Source organism: Gadus morhua, chromosome 4, assembly GCF_902167405.1.
Source record: "Gadus morhua chromosome 4, gadMor3.0, whole genome shotgun sequence".
In the NCBI taxonomy this organism is placed as follows: domain Eukaryota; kingdom Metazoa; phylum Chordata; class Actinopteri; order Gadiformes; family Gadidae; genus Gadus; species Gadus morhua.
This window is the reverse complement of record NC_044051.1, coordinates 40,227,360-40,247,868: the sequence shown is the minus strand read 5'-3', so window position 1 is coordinate 40,247,868 and position 20,509 is coordinate 40,227,360. Positions and strand designations below refer to the sequence as shown.

The following is a 20,509-nucleotide window of genomic DNA, read 5'->3' as shown; positions in this document are numbered from 1 at the left end:
CTTCCATCTCATGTCAAACCCACATGCCACAGAGCCATCCAAGGCAGAACTCTCGTGCCAGGTCACGTCCTCATGCCAACAGCATCCCACCAGCCACGCCCAGCTCTCCTCCAGGACACCCAGAACAGAGCACAACCTTCAGGGCCTCCAGAGAGGTCAGTGATGAACAACGTTCTTCAGTGGCGCCCCACACTGGGGAGGGGTTATGCAGGGGGTCTCCAGAAGGGGTCCCCGGGTGATTCAACGTCTCTGAGGTCATGTCTTTGTAGTCCAGTGGTCTCCTGAAGGAGAAGCCTTCACAGAGCGCGCCGCTTTAGCCTGAGGACTCTGGGGAGGAGGTGAGGAGGAGGTCATGGGTTCAGGAGACCCCCCAGTGGAGGGTGAAGGCTCTTGAGGAGCAGGACCCTCCATCAGCAACAGGCTGACCAGGACTCTGCTGGACCAGGTGAAGCTCTCTGTGGACGGTGTTCACTCCAACCCCCGAGATGGAAGCCTCTCTCAGGCTGAACAGTGATGGGCGGGGCCAGCTGGACCTGGGAGATGGCTCCCTCAGATCAGAACCACCTTGGACTGGCCCCGACGAAGACCCTTTATGACCTGGAGCTGTGCCCCTCCAGCTGAGGGGGTGGAGGGGCTGTGGCTGAGGCGTCTCCATGCCTGGAGGGGAACGTTGGGGTGTGCTCCGTGGTTCTCTGGTGACAGACTGAAGTCGTGTTCTGGTCGTTGAGACGAGGAGTCCTCTCATCTCCCCCTGGAGGTCCTCCTTCTGAATCCCGGTCCCCGTCTTAAAAGGCCGTTCTAGTCCATGGAGCTGATGTCACAACGGATTCTCCAACTGTTACGGCCGTCAACCGATCGCATTGTCTCCCCTCCCGCTGCGTGCGCTACCCCTCCTGTTTTCCCCAAAGCAGCTCAAGTGGGCGGGTCCCTCCGTCCCCGGAACCAACCGGAGAGCGACGGCGCCGTGGAGGCGTATAAAAGCCCGATGCGCCCTGCAAGCGGGGCAGACACCTGTAGGGAATCTAGGCGCGTAGTCGCATTCGTTGAGAGCAAGAGGTTACGTTTGTGTGTTCCCAGATTTGGGCCAGGGTAAGAAGAATCCCTCGGTACTGACGTTGTTCATTTGCACTCATTTAGGTTTGTCTCTGTTTAGCCACACTAGGTTTAGGGGTGCTGGTCATTTGTATTTCTGTTTTCGTTATGCTAGAGTAGCCAGTTAGGGTTTGTTTTAGGACCGTTCGTATTTAGTTATTAGACAGGTAGCTCCATTTTATTTGAAGGAGTTCTCTTTTGGTTATATTTGTTTCTTTGCTTTGACAGCACCTAGCGGCCCATTTCTGATGATTGTTATTCTATTCCTTTGTTGAGTTATAATAAATACCGTAATTACAACCCCAATCCACCGGGTTGTGTGTGTGTTACTTCCCTTTTCCCTATGGAAGTAAATCTGTGCCATCGAGTTTTGAAAATAAAAACACATTGAATTATAAGCACTGAATATTTATGCATTGAAATAACCTACCTGAATTTTTTGCCTCTGAATTTAACTCTTTAAATTTTCAATATATCATATTCACCTTCATTTTTCAATGTTAAAAAATTCAACGTTAAAAAATTCAACGTTAAAATATTCAACTCAAATATTTTCAGCGTCCAAAAATTCAGTCCGCCAAAGTCACTATCAAAATTCAATGTACGAAATTCAGTGTTAACATCCGGGGACCCAAGAAAGAGCAATCGATCCTAGATGCTAGATCGCGGTCAAACGAGTGGTCGCGTCAAACGGGTCAGAGGAAAAAACTAACCACCACAACGATGGAGTTTGGGGGATTTATCAATGTTTATTTTGAGCTTGGCCTCAAATATTCAGACATCAAATCAATACTTGCCAGTAGGCACGCCTTCCACATAAGTGAGAAACATCTGAAGAGGATACTGCGAGATAGGGGACACTCTCGCCGCAAGGCGTACTCTGACCTGTGGGTCCTGGTGGATTTTATTAGCGACCAACTGCAGTACTCTGGACAGCTTCACGGGTACCGATGGATGTACGCTAAATGCAGGGAGCATCGACTGCGTGTGAGGAAAGAGGATGTGCGGTTGTTGTTGAAAGAGCTCGATCTCAGAGGAGTGTCACGAAGGGCGAGACGTCTCAGACGACGAAGCTAACTCCAGTGTAGATAATAATAGTGTACATAATAATACAACTAGTATTACTTTTCATACCCTGACATGTTTTGATTGTAAATGTTCCTGCAGTCTTCTTCTAAATGTCACATGATGTTGCTGTGGTGTCAAGACAGCTGATTTTATACAGGTTTCAGGTCATCCTACTTGAACCGGCAGGACGACCGCACCCCCTGCTGTATACAATCAGCTGTCTTGACACCTTAGCAACATTTATGTGACATTAAGAAGAAGTCTGCAGGAACTTGTCATGGTATGAAAAGTAATACTAGTTTGATTACAAGAATAATTAAGTCAATTGTTCTTGAACAAGTACAATCATTAATTCATTAAGTTTTTCATCTAGCTAATGTGGCCAGTGAAAAATATGGAGAAAAAAATCAGGAAACAGCACTAAACTTGTTTGGCAATTTTTTGTTTATTCAGAGTTCCACATACGGGATAGCAATATAGTTACAGTAATAAAAAATCTTCCATTCTCAACAAAAACATGAATAGCGTGTGTTGTCGTTTTTTAACCCCTCTCTCAGTATTTGAAACGACAGGTTGTAAATGCAGATAATTTCAAAATGCTTTTCTGTCGGTAACATGTCAATATTTGTACTGATTGGCCATCAGAAGTTCAGAGTTCGATAGATACATACATTTTTTTGGTCCCATCATTTGAAATCCAATGATATTCTATCATGAAAGAAAGTATTCACATTTAGTTACTGAAGCCAGTTACCTTTTTTGTTAAATACAATTCTAACTGAAAAAAGTGATACATTTGTTAAAGTAAAGTTCTGAAATTGATACACATTTGATTTACTTTTTACAGGCTTTGTCTATAAAGCCCCCCCTAATTTCTGTGTTTCTAAACTATCGTTTAAAGGAATATAACATTTGCCAAAAGCTAGAGATGTTGAGCTATGACTTTAAAGGAAACTTATAAAGGAAAAGGACAGCAAGGTGAATTACTTATGTGACCAAAAAATCCTGCCACTTCGAAGCTCAACACAAGACACAACTAAATACGCCTGACCTACACACATGCCCTGATGGCCTCTCTGAGGTGCATGTACAAATTCACTGCCTGATATGAATCTGTTGCTAGAGTGAGATTGGACTCAGCCATAAAGATGTTGCATAGTTCATATAGATCTGGATCACACGGTTTGGTCTGGCGAAAGATCCATTCATTTTTGCACAGTTGAAAATCATAATCTTCAATTGGGGAAAGGAAGTCTCTTGTCCCATAGAGTTCAGGTAATGCAAACATCACGTTCGGCCGACCGCTGGGGACGTTAAGGTTTTTCGATGGCCTGATGGTGTGTGTGTTCCAGGCCTGTGCAGTGTCATCCAACTCATCCTGTTAAAAGCAAGAATATAAAAACAGTAAATACATTAAGGAAGAACTATAAATGCATATCCAGGGCTGTTCGCTTATTTTTTTTAAGTGGTAGCACTGGTGCCAGCAAGCACAAAAATTCAGTAGCATAAAAATAAATTTTGTAGCACAGTGTGATATTGCATAACCATAACCCTTGCATTTCACTCTAATTACCTTTGAGCATGTCATCTTGGTCCATTGGCCCATAGAACAATAATATTAATATATATATCTGTATATTGTTTATCTATACACATAATTATCATAATAATGATAAACATTTTTAGAACATTTCCTTTTAATTAAAAGCAAACTTTATACATTGAACACAGCCTATTCAATTAATTAGTATACATATTTCTACAATCTAGGATAAATTAAATAGATTGTTGTGAATGTTTTTGGAGTAGTTCTTCCATGGCTTATTTCAAAATGTGTCTATATAGGCTACTGTTGACTGCTCTCAGCTCTCTGCAGCTGAAGGACAAGATGTGTCCAGCCAAAGTGGCGGGTGGACTCAATAACTTAAGACTACTTTACCCAGTTTGGCGAGTGTTAATTTTGAGCCCTCTAAGCAGGGTTGTGCATCACTTATGGAAGTAAATCTGTGCCATCGGATTTTGAAAATAAAAACCCATTGAATTCTAAGCACTGAATATCTATGCATTGAAATAACGTAACTCAAAATAAAATGTTTGTATTATTGGATATTTTGAATAATTATTAGCTATTGCATATATAAACCCATGCAAAATCCCATTCACAAATATGTACAAGTTTTAACAATACTTGCTACACTTTTGTAGTTGATGTTATTTATTTAGTTTAATTGATTATTTATGTTTTTTCTTGAAGTGCTATTTTTTTTACATTACATACATTGCACATACTGCACCCCTGAAATCTTCAATATATACGTTATAAAACAATGTACATGGGGTGAGTAGTGGTGTAAAATAACGTGATTCTGCAGTGGGAGCATTATTTGATAGAGCCAATTGGTCTATCCACATACTGTGTAACGATCGATGGTACAGTAGGTCAGGGTTAGCATGAAGGAGACAACATGCGAGATTCTCCTCACGGTACTTTTAGTATACTATAAGCTTTTGACCATACCACGCCAGGTCTCCACGGCACTATATTTAACACACAAGTGGAAAGTCCGGGATTCCTGCCTACAACAAATCAGTAACTAAATAACTCATATTAAAAAGGGAGACTTCGATCGTATACAGCTGTTTATTCTAGCCGAGCGAAAGAGCACGCACTTCTTCACTGTACGTGAAGAAGAGGGAGGCGCCACCTAGTGGCGCTACATATTATAAACCTGACTGTTAGAACTGTACCCCTGAAATCCTCAATAAAGACGTTATAAACCAGCATCAAAATAGCCCGTTGACTTGCGCTAGCTTAGCTAGCCTAGTCTCCAATGATAAAGAACAGCAAGGCTAACTTGGGAATCAGGCCCTATGTCCAAAATTCCGAACTACCCCTATTTTTCAATTCGATGTCCTTCTTATGTACAAGTGTCCGTTAGTATGGTCCATTGCTGAATCTTACAGAAACAACCCATACGAATGGCATATATATAAAATGTACTCACCGAAGCACTATTACTGCTGCTGTTGCCATTGGACATGGCTAAATCTGTTTTGCCTTCCCGCGTGAGAGAGTCAGGTATCCAACGACGCGCACACTCGTTTGACCGCGATCTAGCATCTAGGATCGATTGCTCTTTCTTGGGTCCCCGGATGTTAACACTGAATTTCGTACGCTGAATTTTGATGGTGACTTTGGCGGACTGAATTTTTGGACACTGAAAATATTTGAGTTGAATATTTTAACGTTGAATTTTTTAACGTTGAATTTTTTAACATTGAAAAATAAAAGTGAACATGATATATTGAAAATGTAAAGAGTTAAATTCAGAGGCAAAAGATTCAGATAGGTTATTTCAATGCATAAATATTCAGTGCTTATAATTCAATGTGTTTTTATTTTCAAAACCCGATGGCACAGATTTACTTCCATATTTCCCCCCTGAACGAGTTGGGGTGGTAACACCAACACTCGGTGGTGAAGGGATGAACACGCTTTAACAAACCCGCCTTGAAGGAACCTTTCATTATAGGGATACAGTCTGCTCTTCATTTAGTTGTGTTGGCTCTTCTGCTCGCTTGTTGGTGTGTGTGTGTGTGTGTGTGTGTGTGTGTGTGTGTGTGTGTGTGTGTGTGGGTTGAGCACAAAAGGCTCTTCAACGATTCCAAACACCTCCACCACACAAACACACACTATTACTATTATTTACAATTTGTTAATTTCTATTTTGCTTTAATTCACAATAATTAAGCACAACGGATATGTTGCTCCATCTGATTTGTGTCTATCCAATAGATGAAGTTTTATTGCGTCTTAATTTGTCCTTCGACCACAAATTGATTGAGTTGTTGAGTTGACTGAGTTAATTGAGTTCTCAGAGCATGACAGGAGCAACGGCTTTCTGACCGTAGATAACCGTCATTTAAATACAAATACAAAAAAGTGATTTCTTCCTGTCAATTACTATGTGGTGACCCAGTATTTTACTTGGAAACGTTTATTATTGGTTCAATGTTTGTTCACTATGTTCTGAGGATAAATCGCTGCATTCTTCCTTATCCATCTGCCTCGTTTCCTTCTTGGATTACTTTTTTGGCGCTTATTGCCTTACGGAAAACACGAGGACTGAAACGTCCTGCAAGAGGTGCAAATAGGTTGTCACTTCACACACACAGTCTCCTTCCCCCTGGTCCTGTTGGTCAGAAGGTGAACCCCACCGAGGTGGATTCACCGCCCCCTAGTGGCTCCCCACGCAATAACAGGACTGAAGCGTGGCTTTGATAAACGGCCTCACATCTTACTATCGACTCATTTATCAGACGCGTCCATCCTACTGCCCCCTCCCACGCAGCCAGAGAAGGAGAGGTTCCTCCTCTGCAGCTCAGCGCCTCAAACACACACCTCTGCGTGTTTCAGCATGGAGGCTCAGGGTCCTGTTAGACGGGGAGGTGGTGCATCAACCAGCCTGCAAGGCTCGTCTCTGGAGGGACACCAGTAGCTGGGCTGTTTCCTGTCGGCTCGCTTCTAGAACTCTCTCCATACTCCGTCCCTCATCGGGCGTATGAGTCTGAGGTGGAAATGCACTTGCTGGTGTCCTGGTTATTAATGTTGTGTAGACGAAGCCTCTGTTGTGCTTTTTATTCAGTAAACCCCCGACCTTAAAGTGTAAACTGATCCTCTGCTGAACACAAGAGAACATTCAGAGGATCCACTGAGTTGTTTATCACCATTATGCTTTATTAACCAGGATAACAGAAGAACAGACCCTTACATGAACACAATAAACACAAGGACTCAAACAATAGAAGAACAGTCCCTTACATGAACACAATAAACACAAGGACACAATCAATAGAAGAACAGTCCCTTACATGAACACAATAAACGCAAGGACTCAAACAATAGAAGAACAGTCCCTTACATGAACACAATAAACACAAGGACTCAAACAATAGAAGCAGCAGACAGACATTACTAATCATAAACAGGTATGTTCTGCTGCTGTGTTTTTCCCCACAGAACACAAGGAATCAATACTCAGTTTAAAGTCATCGCAACATGATCTATAGCTTTTCGACCGCTTGCATTACGAATATAATATAAAATCTGCTTTACATCATGTGAGGCTTATCAAAATATAAACTGATATCAGAGCCCCGCAGTATGAAACTGTTAACGTCTGAAAATAGACACAATATTGTAGTATAAAAATGTTACAATTTACCACCAATCAATCAGAAACATTAGAAATATAGTCTTTGTAAAGATTTAAAAAATCTCTTCCTTTCATGGTTAATCAAGATCAACTTTAAGAAGCCCCAGAAAATGTAGCATTTGGATTATAGTTGAGTACATGAATATAAATCATCAAAACACAGTGTGTGTGTGTGTGTGTGTGTTTATATATACATGTGTGTGTAGTCTGTGCGTGTCTGTGTTCATATGTGAGTAAGTGTGTGTGTTCATAACTTGAGTAAGTGTGTGTTCATAGATGCGCGTGCGGCGTGTGCATGTGTGTGTCTGCGTGTATATTTGAGTGTTTATAATATGTACGCGCGTGTGTGTGTTCATATATACGTGTTTGTTTGTGTTCACATACACGTGTTTGTGTGCCTGCGTGTTTGGGTTCCTATATAGTATAGTATGTTTATATGTGTGTGTCTTTATGTTAATTCATATATGCGTGTGTGCGCTTGCATGTGTGTGCGTGGTAATATACGCGTGTGTGTATGTTCACATATGCATGTTTGTGTTCACGTGTGTCATCAGACTCAGAGCGAGAGCAAGAGCGAGAGAGACTATAATTTTCACAGAGACGCTGAGGACACAAGGTGTGCATAAAAAAGTGAACCAAACGTCCGAGATCAAAACGGGGAACATTATCCCCGAAAAGGGGGGGAAAACTAATCTCCAGTTTGACTACCAATCAGATTGAAGAACCCATTCGAGGCTCTAGCATTCGAGCATTCGAGGCTATAGCCACAGATCTTTTGGGAATAGCCCCGGATCGCTGTGCCGTCTAAAAAAATTAAAATAATAATAATAATGATGAAAATAGCCCCGTAGAGTATACTTCTTTGTGATTAAATTACCAGCAGCCACAGATGCAACAATTCTGGCGTGTCCATATATGGGCAGATTTAGAATCATTTTTTGCCAAATGTTGCAAATTCAACGTGGGCATTCTTTCTTCTCTACGCACAGCGCATGTCATCGTTATTGCTGTGTTGTGCTGCCAGCCTTTTAGTGAGATCAGAGAGTGTTGAGAAGGACAGTAATAAAATATCTTTGGTGAGATGGATATAAGAAGAGAGACCCGCAGTGAATTCAACCCGGTCCACTTGACATCGGGTCGGTGCATGACAGTGGTACCGGAACACTTCCATAGCCCGGGCTTTTATTTGTTTCAATCACTGAACTTTAGAACAAAACTCTTGCTCAGCAAAGATGGGAAATACCATCAAATGTATTATTGAAACCAGTGTGAATATTAGTAACCATGGCTACCAGGCAATCGAATAACGCCTGCACGCATGCTAACACACACACACACGCACACACACACACACACGCACACACACACACTGACTAACACACACACACGCCAAGGGACCTCCTCGTCGGACTGAGCGGGGCCCCTGCGCGCGCACACACACACACACACACACACACACACACACACACACACACACACACACACACACACACACACACTGACTAACACACACACACACACACACACACACACACACACACACACACACACACACACACACACACACACACACACACACACACACACACACACACACACACACACACACACACACAAGTAAGTTATAGACACACAGGTGTTAGTCAGTGTGTGTGTGTGTGTGTGTGTGTGTGTGTGTGTGTGTGTGTGTGTGTGTGTGTGTGTGTGTGTGTGTGTGTGTGTGTGCAGGGGCCATGCTCAGTCAGGAGGTCCCTTTTTTTTTTTCTATAACCGACACAGAGAGGCTGACCCCCCCCCGACCACCCCTGAGAGGCCTAACCCTACCCCCACCCCCGGGAGGAGGTCCTCCTGGGTGAAGGAGGAGCAGAAGGTGTGGAGGTGTGTCAGTGTGTCTGAGGACCCTCCTCCACCTGGGGACACTCTGTAGAAGGACAGAGAGCCAGCAGGCCGGTCCAGATACACTCCTACTCTGGTGGAGCCAGCGGGGGGGGGGGGGAGGACTGTCTTTATACCGTTGTACCGGACAGAGTAACGACCATCATAACAAGAAAGACTCCAGGACTTGTTGTTCAGTCCAAGCTCGCTGTCATCACCCCCTCCTCTCCTTGTGATTCCTCTGTATGTCACTCCTATCTCAACCTCTCCTTCCCTCTCTACCTCCCAGTAACAGCGGCCAGTCAGAGCCTCTCTACCCAACACCTGGGGCCAGGAGTCAAATCTGTCTGGGTGATCCGGATACGACTGGACCTCTCTAACCCGCGTCACCTTCCTGTTGTCCTCAGACAGAGAGAGTCGTCTGTGGGCCGTGTTGGGGTCCAGTGTGAGGTCACAGGCATCTGAGGGAGAACCAGACATGATGAGCTGCTGAACCGCTCTTCATCCTCATCATCATCATCACTAGTACTGTTCTCCTGCGCTCTGTGTACATATACATAGATATGAACACATACATACATATACATATGTACACATACATAGATACACACACCTCAACAATGACGTTATGAATACATCAACAACAATATTATGAAAATATCAACAACAAACATCTCTCCTTGGATCCAGGCTGCTCTTCTTCTTTTTATTCTCTTTCTTTTTGTGATCGCTCTCTCTTCTTCTTCAGCCCCCCCCCCATCAGCCCCCTCCCCCTCACCAACCCCCCTCATCCCCCTCCCTCTCATCCCCCCCTCAGCCCCCTCCCCCTCATCCCCCCCTCAGCCCCGTCACCCCCCCTTCCCCTTCCCCTCACTGCCCGGTCACAACCCTCCCCCTCCCCCCTCAGCCCCTTCACCCCCCTCCCCCCCCTCCCCCTCCCCCTCATCCCCCCCTCACCCCTAGTCCTCACCCTCAGCCCCCCCTCAGCTGGTCCCCCCCCTCCCCTCCCCCTCCCCCTCCCCCTCCCCCCTAGTCCTCACCCTCAGCCCTCCCTCAGCCGGTCAACCCCCCCCCCCTCCCCCTCACCCCTAGTCCTCCCCCTCAGCCCCGTCACCCCCCCTCCCCCTCCCCCTCACCCCTAGGCCTCCCCCTCAGCCCGGTCCCCCCCCTCCCCTCCCCCTCCCCCTCCCCCTCACCCCTAGTCCTCACCCTCAGCCCCCCCTCAGCCGGTCACCCCCCCCCCCCCTCCCCCTCACCCCTAGTCCTCCCCCTCAGCCCTGTCACCCCCCCTCCCCCTCCCCCTCACCCCTAGGCCTCCCCATCAGCCCCGTCACCTCCCTCCCCCTCCCCCTCACCCCCCCATCAGCCCGGTCACCCCCCTCCCCCTCAGCCCCCCCTCAGCCCGGTCATCCCCCCTCCCCCTCAGCCCCCCCTCAGCCCGGTCACCCCCCCTCCCCCTCCCCCCTAGTCCTCCCCCTCAGCCCCCTCCCCCTCAGCCCCCCCCCCCTCAGCCCCCTCTCTCTCACCCCTTCACCTCCCCCTCACCGGCCCCTAACCCGGTCACCCCCCCCTCAGCCCCTTCACCCCCCCACCCCCACACTCCTCCCTCCTCAGCCCGGCCCCTCCCCCCCCCCCCCCCCTCACCCCTAGTCCTCCCCCTCAGCCCCTTCACCCCTCAGCCCCTTCACCCCCCCTCCCCCTCAGCCCCCCCTCAGCCCGGTCATCCCCCCTCCCCCTCCCCCCTAGTCCCCCCCCTCAGCCTCTCTCTCACCCCTTCCCCTCCCCCTCACCGGCCCCTAACCCGGTCACCCCCCCTCTCCGTCACCCCCCCACCCCCACACTCCTCCCCCCTCAGCCCGGTGACTGTGATGGTGGACAGTATTAATATACGTAAGATACATGATGTCAGCCATCATCTTCATTCCCAGTAGGATGTGACCTCACTTCCTGCTGTGTGGATGGACTTTCCATCTCAATAGTGAGTGTGTGAGGTGATGAATCAAACAGACACTTACACTTCTTTAGAGCTGGTTTCAGCCTCCACACTCCACCGTGCTCCACACTGGGGGGGAAACACAGTGAGAGCAGCATGTTGAAACATTCACCTTCATCATCTGCCGTCTCATCACGTTCTACACAACATGAGTGACAGCTGCCTCTTCAAACCACTTCATCTAGCAGCAGCTTGAATCCTGGTAGGAGACTTTGTCCCTCAAAGTGGTGAGCTGTCCTCTCCATACCTGAGAGTGTCCAGTCTCCAGCGTGGATCCTCCAGTCCAGCAGAGAGCAGCGCAGCTCCAGAGTCCCCTGGGTGATTGTAGCTCAGGTCCAGCTCCGTCAGATGGGAGGGGTTGGAGCTCAGAGCTGAGGCCAGAGAAGCACAGCCTTCCTGTGTGACCAGGCAGCCAGACAAGCTACACACACACACACACACACACACACACACACACACACACACACACACACACACACACACACACACACACACACACACACACACACACACACACACACACACACACACAATTTATTGTATCTGGTTGAGAGCAGTTTCTACTAAAGTAACCACATTTATAAAGTGTATTCATTCAACATTGAAGACAAGTAAAAGCTTTATCGATACTTCATGGAGACAAAGCTGTGTCACCCTGAGAGTCTGACAACAGGAAGAGGAAGTGGGGAGATGACATCACAGACAGCAGAACTGCCTTCACTTGGATGTGACAGGATCTTAAACAAATGCTCCTTTCTCAATAGCTACAACTCAATGAGATATTGTTTGGTTAGAGTCAGGAGAAGTCTGCTGTGTTTGGTACGCTAAGACCGTTTCTTCACAGGTTCTAACATTGTGTAGAACCAGGGAGTGTTTTGTCAGCAGGGAAAGATCAACAGAAATGCATCAGGCAGGAGCAGCACTTACTGAAAGCTAGAATAACCAGTTTGAAGAAGAGGCTGATAACTGACCTGAGAGTTTCCAGTGTACAGTGTGGACTCCCCAGTCCAGCAGAGAGCAGCTTCACTCCAGAATCCTTCAGATCATTGGTACTCAGCTCCAGCTTTTTCAGACTAGAGGAGTTGGAGCTGAGAACTGAGGCCAGAGCTTCACAGCATTCCTCTGACAGATGACAGCCATTGAGCCTTCACACAAAATAAACACAACCTGTTAGGAACTGTAGTTAAATTATAGGAGAATTTTAAACAGTTTTTTTAAATACATGAAATAATAAATACTATGAATAACCTGGATCTTAAAATATTAAGAAAGATTTCACACAGATGTTAAATTATCAAACAACAATTATCATTATACTTCACTTAAGCATACAATTTTATTAATAGGTTGTTATTAAACTTTATGAAACGACTCTAAACCGCACTTTACTGTCTGACTACATGACAATCATAATAATAATGTTATACAACATACACATTATACCATCATAAAAAGTCCCGGTACCATTATAGGGAGCGGAGAAGACTGAGGTTTCCGTCCACAACATCCCAGACACAAACAGAAACACCAATAAAACCGGCCCCACATAAACTCTCTCCCGTACTCCTTTAGCTGTCAAACAACTAAGAAGTAAATGTCTAAACATCATTTAGCTGGGCGATCTCTAGAGAGCATAAAGAACTCTCCTCCTTTGTCTCTTCCCTCTCTCTCCTTTTTCCCGCTCACTCGTGACCTCTCACCCTTCCCCAGATGACCCCGAAGTCTCGATATCAACCAATCCTATTGGTTGAACCCAAATATCATCAATATAACCAAATGTACTGAGCAAGGTAAAAAAATAATAATTATAGTGAGTTGACTTATATTAATAATGAAAAGATAATGATTGATGTATCCTACATATCAACAATAACTTATTGTATACATAAAGAGCTTTTTAAGTTAGTCTCTTCACCCGGGTTACACAATATTAAAAACATCTTTCTGAAACCTATTCATATGTGTGAATATATGTTTTGTGCGTTTAATAATGAATACTGGACATATTAAGCTTTTAAAAATATATTTTGTTTGACTATTGCAGGTTTCAAATCATTTTTATGAAAATGTTGCTGTTGTGGCTTTCAGGAGGTCTTAGGCATCCAACTAGGGGTCTCTGACCCTCCCAGGACCCCCTATATTTCACCCTGCTCTCTACCATCAACATCCTGTATACAGGGGACACCATCGTTATGTTTTGGGTTTATATTTATAATTAAAGATTTGCAAGCATATGGATGGATTTCAATATCCACCTCAACAACAAGGGGTAGCCTTTATATGATATGAAAGTCTTGAATGTGGTCATCACAGGTACTGAGATAAGATTAGTTATATAACTCTGACTTTTAACATTTATTTGTAACTGTTTTGCACATTGAGTGAAACTGACCTGAGAGTTTCCAGTGTACAGTGTGGACTCCCCAGTCCAGCAGAGAGCAGCTTCACTCCTGAATCCTGCAGATCATTGGTACTCAGATCCAGCTCTCTCAGACAACAGGAGTTGGAGCTGAGAACTGAGGCCAGAGCTTCACAGCATCTCTCTGACAGATGACAGCCATTGAGCCTTTACACACAATGAACACAACATGTTAGGAACTGCGATCAAAACAACAGAAAGCTTTAAGTTATTCCATAATGAAGAATGTTATTAGTTTACCAAAAATAACTAAATAATTAGATGTATACATTTTCATTATATATTCAATGTTAAATGTTAAATAGTTATTTATTTGGGATTGAAAATGTTTTTTGAACGGATACTTCTTCTATATTCTATTGTTCTGAATATTCTCTTACGTGTACTGCAATCAGTGTTGGGTATCGTTACTTTTGAAAGTAATCCGTTAGGTTACTTTGTTACTATCAATTAAAAGTAATCCGTTACGTTACTACGTTACCTATAAATAAAAGAAACGCGTTAGAGTACTCGTGCGTTACCAACAATTAAAATGCATTTGGGGTGCGTGCGTGTCCGCCTAGCTCAACAACAACACACATCCTCCTTTAGATGCACCAACAGTGCTGACTGTTTATGAATCAATCATGAACCTATAGCATAATGACAGGAAAGACAGTCATCATATTGCACGTTTTATTTAACAGGCATTCATCCTTTGATCATTTGAACAGCTTCCATGAATAACATACTCCGGTAACAGGCAGTTATTTTAACAGAATGTAGCTTACCGTATTGGCTGCGCACAAAAGAACAGTGCGTCACACATAGCTTATCCACTTTACAAGTGCAGGCGCCTAACAAAGTGCTTAACAGGTAGGCACGCAACCTTTTAGAATTGGAAATTTAACTCAATTTAACCGTATGCGTTGCACAAAAGAACAGTGCATGGCACTAAAAAAACATTGAAGAACTGAAAATGTTCGTGTGACCCTATAGCCCTACATTCATAACAATCACGTAGGCTACCTTTAGCCTATTTATCACCAAAGTAATGGTTGAAACGTAGGAGAAGAAGGTGCTCAAAACGACCACTATGTTCTTCTTGTCCTTTTCGCTCTGTAACTCAAAATAATGAGCGTACCTCCAGGAATCTAAGGCTATCTTCTCGTCCATCTTGCCGCCGTAACACACGTAGCTTACACACACAGGTGCGCGCGCACACACACACACACACACAGAGAGCGAGAGAGAGAGATGCAAGGAGCAGGGCAGCAGCATCTGACTAAATGCAGAAAACCCGGGACTTTACTTTCCTTATCGAGGGAAAATCTTAAAGTAACGGAGTAACGAGTGGTTATTTTGGAAATTAACGAGTTACTGATTACTGAATTCGCAAAACTAACGCGTTAGGTTACTCGTTACTGAAAAAAACGAATAAGAGTACTCTAACGCGTTAGTTCTAACGCGTTACCCCCAACACTGACTGCAATACATTATACGTCCATAGGACAAAAGAGATGTTATGTATAATATAACTAGTATGTTAATTATGTTATGAGTAGAACAGTGATACATGTTGTTATAAACATACAGGGATTTTTGCATATTATTTTAACCTTATATTCCAGTTATATTTATATTGTGTAGTGTGTATTGTAATACATGTTATTAGTGAACCTACAGAGATGTTTTAGAGGCTTTGACCACTGGCAGCAGCCTCAGAAGACCCTCCTCAGAAGCAGAGTATTTCTTCAGGTCAAACACGTCCAGCTCCTCTTCTGATGTCAGTAGGATGAAGGCCAGAGCTGACAGTTGAGCAAGAGAGAGAGATTTTCCGGAGAGACTTCCTGATGTCAGGTACTGTTCGATCTCCTTCACTAGAGAACGGTCGTTCAGCTCATTCAGACAGTGGAACAGGTTGATGCTTCTCTCTGGAGAGAGATCTCCATCTATCTTCTCCTTGATGTAAGACACTGTTTTTTTATTGGTCAGTGAGCTAGTTCCTGTCGGTCCCAGCAGACCTCGTAGGACAATCTGATTGGTCTCCAGAGAGAGGCCCAGGAGGAAGCGGAGGAACAAGTCCAGTTGTCCGTTCTCACTCTGTAAGGCCTTGTCCACAGCCCTCTGGTAGAGGAGGAGGAGTTTACCTTCCCCAGAGGTGGGTGGTTCTTCTGAGAGCAGATTGACACCATCGTTGATGAAGGTCAAAAAGACATAAAGGGCAGCCAGAAACTCCTGGAGGCTCAGATGGACAAAGCAGAACACCTTGTCCTGGTACATCCCACACTCCTCTTTAAAGATCTGGGTGAACACTCCTGAGTACACTGAGGCTGCTTTGATATCGATGTGACACTCTGCCAGGTCTGCCTCGTAGAAGATCAGGTTGCCTTTCTCCAGTTGGTTAAAAGCCAGTTTTCCCAAAGAAACAATAATCTTCCTGCTCTCTGGACCCCAGTATGGATCCGTTTCAGCTTTCCCATGGTACTTCCTGTCCCCCTGTATCGACTGAACCCAAAGGAAGTAGCTGTACATCTGAGTCACGGTCTTGGGCATCTCTTCTATCTGGGATTTATTTAAGATGTCCTCCAGAACTGTAGCAGTGATCCAACAGAAGACTGGGATGTGACACATGATGTGGAGGCTTCGTGATTTCCTGACGTGGGAGATGATTGTGTTGGCCAGTGTCTCCTCTGTGAATCTCTTCCTGAAGTACTGCTCCTTCTGTGGGTCAGTGAACCCCCTCACCTCTGTCACCATGTCAACACACTCAGCAGGGATCCGATTGGCTGCCGCAGGGCGTGTGGTTATCCAGATAAGAGCGGAGGGTAGCAGGTCGCCCCTGATGAGGTTTGTCAGCAGCACGTCCACCGAGGACGGCTCTTTGACATCAGTCCAGATCGGGTTGTTCTGGAAGTCCAGAGGAAGTCGACACTCATCCAGACCATCCAAGATGAAGAGAACTTTGAACCGTTCATATCTGCAGATTCCTGCTTCTTTGGTCTCAATAAAGAAGTGATGAAGAAGTTCCACCAAGCTATACTCTTTCTCTTTCAGTAAATTCAGCTCTCTGAAAGTTAAGAGAAATGTGAAGTGTATGTCGTGGTTGGCTTTGCCTTCAGCCCAGTCCAGAGTGAACTTTTGTGTTACGATGGTTTTACCAATGCCGGCCACTCCAGTTGTCATTATTGTTCTGATTGGTTGATCTCGTCCAGGTAAGGGTTTAAAGATGTCTTCACAGTTGATTGGTGTTTCTTCCTTGGCTGGTTTCCTGGAAGCTGTTTCAATCAGTCTGACCTCATGTTCTTTGTTGACCTCTCCACTGCCTCTCTCTGTGATGAAGAGCTCTGTGTAGAAGTCATTCAGACCCGTTGGATTTCCTGCTTTGGGGATTCCCTCAGACACACACTTTAACTTCTTCCTCAAATGAGACTTGATTTTATGTTGGCACTCAACAGCAGCAGATCCTACATGGGAATGAAGAGAAGACATCAGATAGTGGATGGTGACATCACTTGAAGCATGTTAATATTTCCTGAAAAATGATCAACTTCATAGTATTTACTGACTTCATTACTTGTGGTTCGAGAAGCTGGTCGTAACAAGGAATGGATACATATTTTTTTCTTTTTTGTTTGTTATTTACACAGAAAAATCATTGGTCTAATGATAATAACAATGATAGTGAATCAGTTGAAATTAACTTCATATGCTGATAAAACAAGATAGTGCTGCATCTCTTCCACTTATTCCACTTATAGTTAAATAACTGTTGATTTGGCATTTATTGTTTAACATTCTTTATCCTGATGGACGCACCATAACCTTTCATATCTGGATCAAACCATTTAACTTCATAAACCCACAATAACACTGAATATCTGGATCAAATCATTTAACCTGATACTCCTACAATAACCCTACATATCTGGACCAAACCATTAACCTGATCGAACCACAATAACGTTCGTATCTGGACCAAACCATTTAACATGAAACCCCCACAATAACCCTGCATAACGATCAAACCATTTAACCTGATACTCCCACAATAACCCTACATATCTGGATCAAACCATTCAACCTGATCGACCCACAATAACCGTTCGTGTCTGGATCAAACCATTAAACCCCCAAGAAGAAAGATATCTCCACATTGATGAATTATAAATGAAGAAATCTCTTAACACTAAATTTTATTATGTTATTTAGTCTGAACAGAACAAATAAGAGTCTCATACTACTCTTTATAATATACATTTTCATTGTTTTCAAGATAAGAGTCTTCTGAGCTTCAAAATAATTGTCTCCTCTGTTTTCAAAATAAGAGTCTCTTACCGCCCCACAGTGTGTCGGCCAGTTCCTCCTGGTTCATCTCCATCAGGCAGAGCTTTGTGATGTCCACCACTCCCTCTATCGCACGCCTCCTCTGCTCCTCGTTCTTAGCATCCAACTCCTCCTCCTCCCTCTGACCCTCTGAGCATTGTGGGTAATCTGAGAAGAGATCCTTCCAGAGCTTCTTCAGCTCCTTATCTAGGAAAGCATGTGCGTTTTCCTCAGCCCTCTGGAACAGAACAAACAGCAAGGAGAACTTTACTCTGAACTCACTGAGGACATCAGAAGCATCTGTCCTGGATTCACGTCCCGCTGGTCTAAAGAGGGAAGCCTGGATACTATGAGCACCACAAGAGATGCTTTCTAATGATCATGTAGCTGAAGGGCGGCATTTACACACCTTGATCAGCTCTGTTTGATGCTGCTGTTCAGACTGAGCACTGGTAGCCTTTGACCTCTCCTGGTGTCTGTAGAGAACACACACGCACACACAGGATCTATTATATTTAGAAATATATAGATATCGTTTTATCTTCTGTTAACACACTTTATATCACTGCATTTAGTAAAGCGTGTGACTCCTTGTGTCAGGGCTCCCTCTAGAGGTGGAGAAGGAGATGACAGTGTGTGCTACCTGAGACCAAAGGTGGAACAGCTACAAGCCAGGCAGTCATTGAGTGTGAGAAATCAGTGCGAAGAACAGTTAATCAACTGAATCCTGAATCTACATTTGGCCTTGCTTATTATCACACACACACACACACACACACACACACACACACACACACACACACACACACACACACACACACACACACACACACACACACACACACAATTGCATTTTTCCCGACTTGTAAACATAAGTATCGATTTAGTCTGATAACAACGACACGGTCCGTTTTCATTGTCTGTTTGAAACTCCTACCTCTCCTCTCTGGAGGGGCGTCCATCTTTCAGGTCAGGAGGTTGAGAGTGGCCACTCTTCATGGAGACACAGCTGGGCCCAGGGGAGCCTGCTCTCTCCTGCTGCTCTGGGCTTCAACACAACAGACACAGCTTTTACTCAGACTGCAGTTTTTATGCTGACAAGATAATTCTTCTCACAAGGCAGTTTTCAGGTGAGAGCATTTCGCTTGTTTCAAGCTTTTAAGTCCTTAATTATCTTGATAAGATCTTATAACTTTTTACTGAGATGTTATTAAGACAGAACCGTGTTCATATCAGGGAAGCCTTACTGCTCAGTTCAGATTTATTGCTCTGGTTGGGCTGTTCACGTTGCATTTTATATGTGGCCTATATGACAAATCTAGTCAAAGTCACATGAATTACAAGACGACTGTTCAACCTGAGGTCGCATTGAGAGAGATCCCTCTTGTATCTGATTTGGGACCGCATATGAAAGTGGCCCAAACCAGATCAGATCATTGAACGGACCGGATTGAACAGATGTGATTGGTGCTTTTCCCGCTGTTCTGGATGAAATCCAGAAATCCATCTGATCGGAGTCACCTTTGTGCAAAACAATTTGGCAGCTCTTGCTTACAGTGTGACGCGGCCAATCACAGCCTCTTACCACCATAACATCTCCCCCCTCCGCCCCGTCGATCCTCCTCGCTGAAGAAGCCCCCCTCCATGTCTGACGGGTCACTCTCTAAGTCCTCACCTCTTCTCAATAGATTGATTTCCGTCTTTAAACCCAACAGGTACACCCATAGAGTGGTCACTCTTCATGGAGACACAGCTGGGTCCAGGAGAGTCTGCTCTCTGCTGCTGGACTCTTCTAGAAAAACAAGAACCAGGATTTATGGACGTTTGATAGAAGCTTTATTTTCATAAACTCTGATAAATCCTCACCTCTTCTCAATAGGTTGATTTCCATCGTTAAACCCAACAGGTAGACCCATAGAGTGGTCACTCTTCATGGAGACACAGCTGGGTCCAGGGGAGCCTGCTCTCTGCTGCTGCTCTGGGCTTCAACACAACAAACACAGCTTTTACTCAGACTGCAGTTTTTATGCTGACAAGATAATTCTTCTTACAAGGCAGTTTTAACGTGAGAGCATTTAGCTTGTTTCAAGCTTCCAAGTCCTTAATTATCTTGATAAGATCTTAATACTTGTTACGGAGATGTTATTACTGTTTCTGAGTAACCTCATTCTTGAAACTACAGTTGCAGAATTATAAATCTGTTTGATCAACACTGATGTATCAAACTGCTGCTTTGTCAAAGTCAGTCTTATTTAAACATGTTATCCTTTCCATCTCTTATATTAAGAACCGACAATGACCAAATGTTAGACCCTATTTTATTGTCAATATTGACCACAGAACGGCAGTCACGCAGACAAAAAACACTAGAGAACAAAGACAGAACCGTGTTCATATCAGGGAAGCCTTACTGCTCAGTTCAGATTTATTGCTCTGGTTTGGGTGTTCACGTTGCATTTTATGTGTGGCCTATAAGACGAATCACGTCAAAGTCACCTTAATTACAAGACGACTGTTCAACCTGAGGTCGCATTGAGAGAG

General features: G+C 44.5%; 3 protein-coding genes across 4 annotated transcripts in view; all 3 read right to left on the bottom strand.

The window, feature by feature from the left end:
• Positions 1-20,509, bottom strand: part of LOC115541763 (NACHT, LRR and PYD domains-containing protein 3-like) — a gene marked incomplete at its 3' end in the record, with an annotated part of 107,741 nt that overhangs the window by 25,066 nt on the left and 62,166 nt on the right. The window lies entirely within an intron of this gene.
• On the bottom strand, positions 550-17,405 carry LOC115542900 (NLR family CARD domain-containing protein 3-like). The gene is made up of 6 exons (XM_030355388.1): positions 15,327-17,405; positions 13,637-13,810; positions 11,492-11,665; positions 11,267-11,313; positions 9,201-9,712; positions 550-657 (listed from the first exon to the last, which is right to left on the bottom strand). The coding sequence occupies exons 1-6, from the start codon at positions 17,132-17,134 to the stop codon at positions 550-552; spliced, it is 2,823 nt and encodes a 940-aa protein (XP_030211248.1). The 5' UTR covers positions 17,135-17,405.
• On the bottom strand, positions 17,138-20,076 carry LOC115541313 (uncharacterized). 2 transcript variants are annotated; one of them, XM_030353002.1, is made up of 5 exons: positions 19,835-20,076; positions 19,644-19,760; positions 18,906-19,016; positions 18,378-18,444; positions 17,138-18,206 (listed from the first exon to the last, which is right to left on the bottom strand). In XM_030353002.1, the coding sequence occupies exons 1-5, from the start codon at positions 19,900-19,902 to the stop codon at positions 17,961-17,963; spliced, it is 609 nt and encodes a 202-aa protein (XP_030208862.1). In that variant the 5' UTR covers positions 19,903-20,076; the 3' UTR covers positions 17,138-17,960. The 2 variants fall into 2 exon arrangements, with proteins under 2 accessions (XP_030208862.1, XP_030208863.1); XM_030353003.1 differs by lacking the exon at positions 19,644-19,760 and having other exon boundaries at positions 19,835-19,970.

Coding starts and splice junctions, on each gene's coding strand:
- LOC115541313 (XM_030353002.1), bottom strand. CDS start 19,902: ATGAAGAGTGACCACTCTATGGGTCTACCTGTTGGGTTTAACGATGGA. Junction 19,761..19,834: donor AATCAACCTATTGAGAAGAG/GTGAGGATTTAT, acceptor TTGTTTTTCTAG/AAGAGTCCAGCAGCAGAGAG. Junction 18,207..18,377: donor ATCAAACAGAGCTGATCAAG/GTGTGTAAATGC, acceptor GTTCTGTTCCAG/AGGGCTGAGGAAAACGCACA.
- LOC115542900 (XM_030355388.1), bottom strand. CDS start 17,134: ATGTCTTCTCTTCATTCCCATGTAGGATCTGCTGCTGTTGAGTGCCAA. Junction 13,811..15,326: donor AAAGCCTCTAAAACATCTCT/GTAGGTTCACTA, acceptor TTGTGTGTAAAG/GCTCAATGGCTGTCATCTGT. Junction 9,713..11,266: donor GAAACCAGCTCTAAAGAAGT/GTAAGTGTCTGT, acceptor GTTCTCCCTCAG/ATGCCTGTGACCTCACACTG.